The sequence below is a fragment of the Lygodium microphyllum genome, chromosome 17 (assembly GCF_053477565.2).
Source record: "Lygodium microphyllum isolate KBCC chromosome 17, Lygodium_microphyllum_v1.1.10, whole genome shotgun sequence".
Taxonomy (NCBI): Eukaryota; Viridiplantae; Streptophyta; class Polypodiopsida; order Schizaeales; family Lygodiaceae; genus Lygodium; species Lygodium microphyllum.
The window spans coordinates 115,705,556-115,717,553 of NC_141151.1; the positions used below are offsets into that span (position 1 = coordinate 115,705,556).

Genomic DNA, 11,998 nt, shown 5'->3' on the forward strand with positions numbered 1-11,998 from the left:
GTGCACACCCACACATGCCTATGTGCACATGCATGTGTGCGAACACACACACACACACACATAGTGTGTGTGCACACCCACACATGCCTATGTGTGCATGCATGTGTGGATATACATGTTTTGTCATATGCATGTATGTGTGGAGATAAGGAAGTAGGTGATCGAAATATACCCTTGTATTCATCTAAGAGTTTGTATAACATCTCATAAGAACACAATCTCACTCAGAAACATAGGGCAAGTTAGGGTAAGTGACATAGCAATATCAAACCTTTGAGATTATTCAATGGTACATTGTGGCAAGTGATGTAACAAATATGCACACTTGGATGTTCTTGTTTGGAGGAGTATGTGCTACATGATATTCTTTAGATACATCAGCCCCTTCACCCACTAACTTTTTACTATCAAAATCATTTTGCAACATTTTCACGGTTTTTTTGTGGATATTGAGTTATAGAAGTATCATCCATGTTTACAAAGGCCACATGATTCAAATAAAACCTATGTGGATAAGTTATTGATCATCAAACTATTGAAAATTAATCATCCTTCCATAGCTTTTGTCACAGTTACTTAATACTAGTCACTTCATGTCTTTTAAAATGTCAATAATAAACTTTGAGTAGCATGATATTCATTAAACATCATCAACTTACTAGAGTAGTTTTTCATGATTACGTGGATGAAGGTGTATTAAACAACGAACTCATCAACAGTGCCAAGTACTTGGACCCTTTTTATTAGCCAATTGAAAATGAGGTGCATTTCATGCACTAGAGTAGGGCCTCAAAGAGGAGGGAAAGTTTATAAATTGCAATAGTTACTCACGAAAAGAGAACTTCTTTGAATGATTTTAGAAAAATCAACACATATATAGGCAAAGTATCATGCAAATATGAAGCAAACATAAACAATGTTAATGGGCATGTGCCTTCACATGTGATGTTTATTAACATGTAAATCTATCAAGTCTTAGTCTCAATGATTTAAATTAAAAGTACAATGTTACATATGGTTTTGTATGCAATGCTAATAAAAATGCAAATTTGTTGAATATAAATCAATTTGGGCGTTCTTTGTCATGAGTCACATGAAAATATTCCTATTTTGAAAAAGTTATTCACATAAGGCTTGTTTGAGCATGAAAGAAGCATTGGTGTTCATTCACCTCACATCATACTTGTTGAAATTGCTCCCTCTACTAAAAGTCATTTGAAACTATGCAGTTGTTTATGTCTTCCTTATATCTTTTAAGCTTTAATAGGTACAATCTTTGTTTGTAGTTGACATCATTACAGTAGAGAACCTATTGCAACAATAACGTCTATAAATGAAATTTCACTTTTTGTATTGGTTTTGTGTTGAATCAACATCTTCAATGAAAAGTGTCACATGTCAAAGACTAATAAGATTGTGGTATGACATCTTTAAGCATGATTGTGGATTATGGTGTAACATTTTCAAAATGAAGTGAATTGTGGTGTGACATCTTTAAAGATGATGTATGTTGATTTGAACAGTGGTTGGATTTTACGTAACTACCTCAGATTAAGTGGTAGACAAAATGCCATTCAAAATGACTATGCTAATAGTGCCTTGTTAATGTTGGAAAACTTATCTATGTGAGCTACTTGTTTATTCTTACCCTTGGATTGATAGGCTTTATAGCCCCAAAAATCATAGAACCTTTGTACTCCATCAAGCATTACATTACTAAAGTAGCTAGTCCATCAATTATTAGGTTGAATGGTCATCAATTAGAAATCTCTAACACTGCTACATGATGTCTAGGCAAGTGCATATGCCTTGTGTATGTGTCACAAGTTATGCATGTTACCTTAAGTGAATGGAGCACTGGGCATTGGTTCAAGGTAAAGTGGGGAGATTGGTTGTTATCAAACATATTTGGCACTCCTTTGCACTATTATTTTTGTTCAAGGTAAAGTCTAAATTCATGTAACAAACTTAGTGGGGAGATTAGTTGTCATCAAACATATTTTGCACTCCTTTGCAATGTTTATTTCAACACTATTTTCATTCAATAAGACTCTTTGGCAAGAATTGGAGAAGTTGTTTAATGGTTTTCTCTGGCATTGAGGAGATCTAGAGAGTTCACATGCAATAAGGTATAAGCGTAAGTGCCTTCATCTAAAGTAGATGGGGGTCTAGGAATTACATATCAATATGAGAGAATTTTGTAATCAGGAGTCAAATGGATCACAATAATGGATCAACCATGGGCTTTGTGGGTGGAAGGGTGATTGTATTGAAGGAGGTTTTTCTATTTTCAATCCTATGTTGTTGAATACTATCGCATTTGGTGATAAAGTTTCACTAGCCAAAGGAAACTTAAAATTTCAAGAATCATACATATAACAAAGGATTGAAGCAATTAATAGACCTCTAGAATATAAGAAGCTTAGATTGGTAGGTCATAGAAACCATAAGGAAAAGACATCATCTTAGTAGGGTTGAGTTTGAAATGTTGAATTAGTATATATTTAGGAAGGAGGGCTCATGGCCTTCTTCTGCTTATAGCGCAAGGAGGAAGAGCCTCAAATACTTTCAAATAAATGGAACTCTAGTGCATAAACAAAAACCTAGAGCCATGTGACATGGTTGTTCATAGCTAGTGAGTGTTGGGAAGGAAGACAAAATTCATGAATCCCAAAAAGCTCAAGAAAGTGGTCAAGAAAACTTAGAAGGTGATCTCATTCGACTAGTCTGTGGAAAATCTTGTTTGGTAGACTTCCTATTGGGGTATGTTGTTGAATGCACCTATTCATAATGTGTGCCCCTTGTATCACTTAAGAAAATATTACTTTCTATTGTTTTGGGGAATGTTAGTAGAGCTGTGGAGGCCTTATAAACAAAAGATCTAGTGGCTTGGAAGGGTTGGTTCCCATGATAAGCTAAATTGGAGTCAAGTTTTGCTCGAGTCACCCTTGCATTTGTGGATCCTTGGAAACTTACTAGAGTTGTAGCCTTACACGATTCATGAAACCTTTAACAAGAAGGTTCCTAGAGTTAATGGATAAGTTCCATGATTATTTTAAGTTTCTAGCTACGGAAGCCATTAGCTTTCTACGAATTGTGAAGGTAGGTTAGACTTTTTTTACATTCCATCCAAGCTCAAGAGCTAAGGAATCTAAATAATAATGTCTATATAATTTATAAAGATAACTTGCATCATGCATACATTATTTCACTTGGACTACTAACTAAATAAGGATATTCTTTAGTCAAGCTGGTAGCAAGGAGTCGTATAATCATCCTATGTCATCATTCCATACTCATCCAATGGAAGGATTAATTATCACATTATAAGGTTTCCTAGGTAAAGCTTGCAAATTCTTCCACCTATTAGTGTGAAGCTTGCAAATGTCTTCTACCTATGGTTCACTTTGCTATATTGGATCTCATTAAGGTGGCCTTCTCATTTTGGTCACTTGTTGCTCGATGCTTAAGTTGTGTCTAGCAAAGTCTTGAAGCCTAGTTTCATGCTTCAATAATGAACACCTTTCATTTCATTAAAAGTATGGCACTACACTTTTGTATTGCCACTACACCGCTATAGTTTCATATCGCCAATGCACACGATCACAAGGTTGCTTGATAACTTAAATGTGCTAATGCGAAAGGGTCCTCAAAAGGGAGTCAATTGGGTTAGTATCCTTGGGAAGCAACTTCATTTATGTATGGTACTGTAAACTAGTTTTGAAAGGGAGATTCAATTGTGTTAGTATCCTTGTGAAAAACCTCCATTTCACGTGGTTTTATAAACTATTTTTTAGCAAATCTTCTCCTTATGAAAAACATTAATGTGTATCTAATAATTAACTGTATGATTTTAAATCACAGCATCAAATGAATATAGAATTGAATATTAAAAAATCGAATTGGTTCTAAGGGCATTACTGATACCCACAAGTTTCTTGGCTGTCAATTCAAGTAAACCTGCACACTTGCATCCTTGGGAGCAGCACATATAGGGCAGTGAGATGTTGTGGCCTCACAGTTTTTGCAAAGGCAAAGGTGCCTGCAAGGCAGGAGGAGCATGCAGATGTCCTTGCTTGCCCTGCACACTCTACACATCCTTTCAAGTGCATTCTGTAGTTCTTGCATCGGTGCACCTGCCATTGTCCTCAAGCCCATCATGTCACAATTTGATTCTCCACCATGGTTGCAGGATTGGGCATCCTCTGCTTCATGGCCTTCTTTGCCCTGCTCCCGGGTCTGCGATGCGGCCACCGCTTGTTCCAAACTGCTCTTCAAATTCAATACCATGGCTTCATTATTCCTTGCCATATTCTGCCATAGCTGTGACTCCAAGCTCAGCTGCCTTATCCTCTCTTCGAGCTCCAAGTTTCTTGTGCTCACCCTCTGCAACTCCTCCTCTTTCTCCTTCATCTTGATCACAGATGCTTCCTCCACACATGCTATCAATAGCCATACAAGCTTCTGTCTGCTCTTCTCAATCAGTTGTTTCATGTGCTCTCCCTGGAAGACAACATGGAAAAATGTGTTTGAGACCATACATTATGCATACAATCGGGATGTGATGACAACCATGTCCTACACACAAAACAGTCATCCGTTAATGATGGACATGACATAACGTTAGTAATAACACTCTGGATGACGATGCTCGTACAATATTAGACGGACATGACATAACATTAGCACTAACACTATGGACGATGATGCTCGCGTAGAATGTTGTACGACATCTTGTTCTTTGCAGTCACAGGCAATGTATGGATATAACACTGGCAGGACTAACTGCTTGAAACTCAGAAGCAACACCTGATCAAGAAAAACCTCTGGAAGGGGGTAGGAAATCTACCTGAGCTTGTATGAGTTGATCAAGCTCCTGTTTGTGCATCATGGATTGATGCTGTAAGGCTTGCATTAAGACAGTCGAGACCGCTGATAAAGCAGAGGGCCTTCCACTAGTGGAAGCCATGGAAGCAGGAGCTTGGTTGGTACCGTCGGGCAAGCTTGCGAAAACCTGCCTCTGTTGTTGCAGCACATGACTCAAGAATTCTTGTTCTTGCCGCGGCTTCTTCCCAGAAATCTCCTCCTCTTCGCGGACCCTCTTTCGGTATCCCATTAAGCCGGAGATCTGACTGGCATTCAAGGCCATGTTGAGCCTCTTGTTCTCTGCATTCACGGCCATGTCAACGCGGATACCTTGTGGATTCATAGCCATGCTGATGCTGTTACCCTGTGGGTTTATAGCCATATTGGTGCTGTTACCCTCCTGTGAATTCATGACCATATTGATGTTGTTACTCTGTTTGTGATTCATAGTCATGTTGTTCTGTGCATTGAGAGCCATGTTGATCATGCTGCTGCTCTCTTCAAATCCATGGCAATGCATCATCGTCATCATCATGTGCTGATTTTGGGCAAGAAAATCTGGAAGAAGAAGAATCTCTTCTCGCTGCTCATGATGTTGTTGTTGTTGCTGCTGCTGCTGCTGCTGCTGATGGTGATGATGAAGATTATGAGAGAACTCTATGGTGGAACCCATCAGAGCACTGCCGGTTCCGGAACTTGGGTTCTTCTCGATTGGGAGCCTGGATCAACAGGAAAGAGGAAGATGATCAAGCAACACTCTGGATTGATGGGGCGGGATAAAAAGACGATGATGGAAGTGTTTAATGGTGGGGAAGATTGATCAACTGTCTCTCAGCGGGGAAAAAGAAGATGATCAAATGTCGGAAATAGCGGCAAAAAGAAGAGAGATGCTCCAAATAATGGGAAAAAGAAACGCACAAAGAAACGAAAAAATATGGCCAAGACTGGATCAGAAATAGGGGAGGGGAGGGAAGAAAAGCAAGGCGTTCTTTAATGCGGGCACACACAGAAAAGGAGAGAGAGAGAGAGAGAGAGAGAGATTTTACCACTTCTGAGGAAAGTCAGGGAGGATGATGGTGGGTTGAGCTTGCACAGCCGCCATCATTCTTTCTTTTTCTTTCTTTCTTTCTTAAGGAAGGACACAAACAGAAGAAGAAGAAGAAGAAGAAGAAAATATAATGCGCAATCGTGCGTGTTTGTTTGTGATTGTGCGCGGACTCGGTAGAGGAAGTAGAAAACAAGAGAGAAGAGACAAAGGAAGTGGTAGTTCTACCGAGAGATTTTCGTCTGATTATCCTCCCCCGCCCCTACCCATCACGTCTTTTATGGTTTTCTCTCTCTCTCTCTCCCCTCTCTCAAATATTCTTGTTATACATGTCATCTATCACAGCTCCCAGATGCTAAATCTTCTTCTTCTTCTTCTATTTAGGTAGGCAGGATTTCGTTGCTCGTCTCTTTCTTGACTCTATCCACATCTCGTTGTTCTCCTTTTTATAGGCACCCGTCGCATTGTGTGGACACACCCATTACGCCTATTGAATATAGCAAAGCTTAGTCATGCATCGACTTGATAGTGAACCTTAGGCTTTTTACACACTTGATAGGGGTCGCCCGGTTAAGGGTGAATTGGCCAATCGGAACGGCCAAAATGAAAAAAAGGGCGCCCCCCATTACACATTGGGGGGCAGGAGTCACAAGGGATATTGAATCCTCCCCTTGTTTCAGTGTTCCATAGGGCAAGGGAGCTCCCTTGTCCGATCTCATCCGTGGGGAGGAGCCCACTAGGGCGAGGGAGCTCCCTTGTCCAATCTCATCCGTGGGGGTGAGGTGGGCTCCTCCATTGCTTGCCTATTGGTCGAGCAAGAAGTTCATTGTACCTAGAGATGTTGCTAATCGCTGCTCCATTGGTGATGATCGTCATTGTTTGATGATCATTGCTATATAAAAACGTGAACAGAGATGCCATGCCTGCATAGAGGACGTCATGGAGCAGATCAAGGTATGCTCCTCTCTCTCTCTCTCTCTCTCTCTCTCTCTCTCTCTCTCTCTCTCTCTCTCTCTCTCTCCCCTGCACAAGAGAGCAATCCATCATGCATCAATCATCAATGGAATGTAACCTGCAAATTTGAACGAATTTCTACAACATGTAAACTTTTGAACATAATGCATCATTAAAAGGAGCATGATTTTCTGAATGTATGTAACTTGTAAACTCTAAAATAAAACCTACACCATGATACATCGTGATAATCGTGCCATAATTGTATTTCTAGAATGATGCATCATGTTTTTTAATTCTGGAATGATGATAATCTGAATTTCTGCAATGATTAAACCTTTATTGCTCACGCCATAATCATGAAATATGCATCATGCATGAATGCTCTCTCTCTCTCTCTCTCTCTCTCTCTCTCTCTCTCTCTCTCTCTCTCTCTCTCTCTCTCTCTCTCTCTCTCTCTCTCTCTCTCTCTCTCTCTCGCACTAGAGAGCAATCCATCATGTATCAATCATCAATGGAATGTAATTTGCAAATCTGAATGAATTTCTGCAACTTGTAAACCTACACCATGATGCATCATTAAAAGGAGCATGATGTTCTAAATGTCTGTAACTTGTAACTCTAAATTTCTGGTTTAATTAAATATACACTACGATGCATCATGATAATCATGCCGTAATTGTATTTTTGGAATGATGCATCATGTTTTGAATTTCTAGAATGATGATAATTTGAATTTTTGAAACGATTAAACATGTATTGCTCACGCCATAATTGTGAACTATGCATCATGCAACAATGGTGTCTCTCGCTCTCTCTTTTTTGCACAAGAGAGTAATGCATCATGCATCATTCATGAATGGAATGAAACCGATCTAGGGTTTTTGGATATCGATACAATGCCACTCCATAACTTCAACATATTTGAAAGGTTTTCATGAGAATGTTGTTAGCCCATTAAGCCATGAATGATTATCTGGTGCACGAAGCTCACAAGACAACTTATTATAACTTACAGTTATATTTGTTGGTACACACTGGCTATCACAATAACATATTTTTGTAGGATTATGCATTGGCTCTTTTTTTGAATTCAAAGTAGGTAAAAATTTCATGAGGTCTCTTTTGGTGGGGCCTATGACAACATTGGCTCTTGTTTTGAATTTAAATTAGGCAAAATTTGATGTTTCAAAATATTAGCCATTATGTAAGTGCTCTAAATTGAGGTCAAGCAATATAGATAATCTTATCTTTTATACATAAAAGATGTTTTAGAAGGCATTGAACAACATGGCATACATGTCAAGCAAAGAGGTGCAACCTTGGTGGAAACTATGGGTTAAGGAAAATGGCACCCATGACAAACCTTTTCAAATGATGACTCTAAGCGACAATAGATGAAACCTTAGGCATGTGTTCATAAGCATGTGTTAACAACATTCTTAAGAATATGTGTCTCGTAAAGTTATGCAAGAATATTAGATAGGTAGCATCATGGTATAACCAAGCTCATACTACATATTTGCAAAGTAAATTATATTTTTGTAAAAACCTAAGTACATTCTAGTTGCTTGATAAGTTTTGACATATTGTAGTTAGTTTTCATTAAAGCTATTTTAACTTTACAGTTCATAGTTATGGATAGAATAAAGTTATTGAATAATAAACCTATTTGTCCATTTATGGATTGTAAATTATGGATAATTTTTATGCATAAGGTGGAGCTCGATGGATTCTCAAGAGAGCACTCCCATGGAGGAGTTTCATCAGTTCGTGTCTCAAATGAGTCAGGATGCAATATGCAATGATGACTTTATGTACTTTTCGAGCCAAAGTTTGGGTGCTCCAAGCCACATTCCAAGCCATAGTGTGGGTGGCAGTATTCCTATAAATGTGTTTCCAAACCACCCTCCTTCGATCAATCCTCGTCCTTCTCAATTCTCATTGTTCCAATGACCAATACATTCAGGTGTAGAGGGACCAACAACAATACACAATCATGTAAGTCATCGTCCAATTGCACATAGTCCTCAACATGGCCCCTCAGCACCACCACAACAAGAACCACAAGCAATAAGTTCTTGTGATGCAATCCAGGACACATGTGAAGAGGTTGACCTGGTTTAGACTCAACAACCAATGGTGCCATCTTTCGAGAATGCCAACAAGCAACATCCATGGTGAACCTCATCTAAGTCTGATACACCAAATCCTCCTAAAGCAAAGAGGGTGCGGAAAGGAAAGAATCAGGATGATGGAGCTGAGACACAAGATCATTCAACAACCATAAAAAAACCATTTGCACAGTGGAAGGATGCATGGACATTACAGCTTATTCACATCTGAGGATCCATGAGTGCGGAGTTCTCAAAGCCGCCGAAGCAAGGGGTGGATATATGGTCCAAGGTAGCCACACAACTAGCATCACTATTTTCAAAGTTTGACAAAGATGGTGAGGCATGCAAAAAACGATGGGGACACGCTTATGAGTCATATAGAAAGGATAAGGCCCACAATGTCATATCAGGCAATGATCACAGGATCATTTTTCAATGGTATAATCTTGTGGATGAATATATGTGGAATCATGCGAATGTTGTCAACGATGCACATGCCTCATCTATTGGTGGGTTGTCTTCTCCAAAAGACAACACTACATCAATCTCTAATGATCCAGGTGACCACACCCAAGAAGACATTGGATCCAATGAGCCTTTGAAGATCAGGCAAGATCAAACGACTTGCCAAGGAGCATGCAATAAGAAGGGTAGGAAGATAGAGGAGTCTCTTAGTGACACGGCTACCACCACCCGATCTATGTTAGCCAACCAAAAATCAAACTTAGAGGAAAAGAAAGCATTTGATGCACAAGCTCGTTATCATGGATACACTTACCTCCTCCGTATCTGGTTTGTTAGATGTAATCAAAAGTCTTAAAAAGGAATGATGGTTTGAGCTGTAGATGAATTTGGAACTTTTTTTAAAAAAATGTTTTTTAGTCTACCTATACATCTCTCTTCAATTGTCTCATAAAGTTTCATCAAATATTTTGAAAGGTGAATGGATGACGAAAGTCTTTTGATAATGTGTGTCATCAGTGTTATAGTTGCTATCATGGCAATGTTTCAGCTATTGTTAAGTGATTTGGATGACGGGGATGATGACAGTATGCAATTGCATACTTTGATGGAGTGCATGGCTCGTGGTTACGTTGTGCACGTTGAGCTAGTATAGGTCAGTGAAGGCATGATCGACGGTCATGTTGGGCCTATCCAAGACCACAAACTTTTATGGAGCAGGGGCTTCTGGGGAGTTATTAAAACTGAATGCTCAAAAGCAGGTTATGAGTTAGTAGGAGTACATTTGAATATCTCATCTCGTGAAGTTAGCACCACAAATGTGACACAAGAACACGAACTATAGAAGAGCAATACCTGTGGAGAAGCGGGTATGTGTAGCTCTACATCACTTGACGAGCAACTCAAATTTGGGACTCATAGCTGATTTGTACAGAGTCTCAACTTCGTTTACACAAATGGTTGTTCTGGACTTTTGTGATGCATTGGCCGCATGTGGATTGCATGGTATACACATAAAGTGGCAACAAATGCAAAAGCCCTTCGAGGTATACCTTATGTTGTTGGTGCAGTACCTTTGAGGTATACCTTATGTTGTTGGTGCAGTAGATGGTAGTCATATTCCCATCATTGCCCCAAGAGAGAACCATGAAGATTATTTTAATAGGAAGGACTTCCACTCAATTATTCTACAGATAAGTGTGGTAACCAATTGTGTTGTTTGGGACTATGACGTTGGTTGAGTAGGTTCTATGCATGACTAGAATGTTTTTTAACGTTCAAACCTAGGAAAACGATGCATAAACAAAGCTTTGGGACAATATTGTCTACTAGGTGATTGTGCTTATCATGCATGCTTTTGGATGCTTCCTCCTTTCAAAGGTGGTAAGGATGGACTATCTTCAGAATGTTATCATTGGAATTATATACAATCAAGTACTCGTATGCCAGTTGAAAGGGCGTTTGGCATCCTTATAGTATGATTTGGTATATTGTTGAACATATGTGACATGCTTTTACAAAATGTCCCAAAGATGGTGGCAGCATGCCTTGTTCTACATAATATATGCATTGTGCATGGAGATAAATTTGATGATGCATGGATACATAAAATGACAGCGGAACTTGAGAGAGAAAGTAATGCACCTCGTCAAGATATGGACCAGCAAAATAGTTTGAGGAATGGATTAGCAAGGGTTGCTACACTAACTAACATAGGTACCATGCAAGCAATACAAAGAGCTCAAGCAGCAGAGCCAACATCGAAGGCAAGCCATCCTGGGGGGGCATCTCGAAGAGACAACATTGCTCAAGCCATGTTTCGAGAGAGGGAGAATGCAAATGTGAGAACAATCTTTGGTGATTCTGACTCTACGGAGAAAATTGACGACGAAGACAATGGTGAGTAAACTTCTGTAGCATCTACAGTGCAGGTGGAAAGGTTGAAAGAGGAGTGGTGTGCTAAAAATTTTTCCCTCTTTCCACCTTTCCACAAAGAGTTGGGTAGAGCCATGCCTTAATAGCATGGTAAAGGGGTTCAACTCCCCTGCTCTCTTTTCCATAACTAATTTGTGTTAGTGTTATAAGCTATTTTTTTAAAGTTTTGTAATGCTTTTAGTTCTATTAGTTACTTTTTTTATAGTTTTGTAATGCTTTTAGTTTTATCAATCACTTTTTTTTAGTTTTATTAGTCACTTTTTTTTAAATCTAGCATCAATGATTGTGTTTAATCAAGTATTCAAATAATAATTATTATGTCAATAATGATCAATATTCATTCACACATGAGTCGAGAAGTGCATAGGTGGTGGTCGGTGTGTAAATGATTGTGGAACGGAAGATGGACAGACACTTAATGACCATGAAAAGTGTCCACTAGCCAGTGTGTAAGTAGGTGACGGTCCGCCCAAGTCAACTTTTCCTGTGCCCACCAACTAGGTGGCACAGATTGGGTAGGCAATGGTGGTGTGTAACCAGCCTTAGTCACACAAGGATCCTCATTAATGTTATCGGGGAGGACCAACCCAATGTTTCATTGACAACTAAAGTTCCATGG

At 39.2% G+C, this 11,998-nt stretch overlaps 1 protein-coding gene across 1 annotated transcript; it reads right to left on the bottom strand.

Moving 5' to 3' along the window:
• Positions 1 to 3,866: 3,866 nt before the first annotated feature.
• Positions 3,867 to 6,259, bottom strand: LOC148022272 (uncharacterized). Its single transcript, XM_087697893.1, has 3 exons — positions 5,913 to 6,259; positions 4,850 to 5,585; positions 3,867 to 4,503 (listed from the first exon to the last, which is right to left on the bottom strand). Exons 1-3 carry the CDS (start codon positions 5,969 to 5,971, stop codon positions 3,946 to 3,948), a joined length of 1,353 nt encoding a protein of 450 aa, XP_087554019.1. The 5' UTR covers positions 5,972 to 6,259; the 3' UTR covers positions 3,867 to 3,945.
• Positions 6,260 to 11,998: the final 5,739 nt, after the last annotated feature.

Coding starts and splice junctions, on each gene's coding strand:
- LOC148022272 (XM_087697893.1), bottom strand. CDS start 5,971: ATGATGGCGGCTGTGCAAGCTCAACCCACCATCATCCTCCCTGACTTT. Junction 5,586..5,912: donor CCTGACTTTCCTCAGAAGTG/GTAAAATCTCTC, acceptor CTGTTGATCCAG/GCTCCCAATCGAGAAGAACC. Junction 4,504..4,849: donor ATCAACTCATACAAGCTCAG/GTAGATTTCCTA, acceptor GTTGTCTTCCAG/GGAGAGCACATGAAACAACT.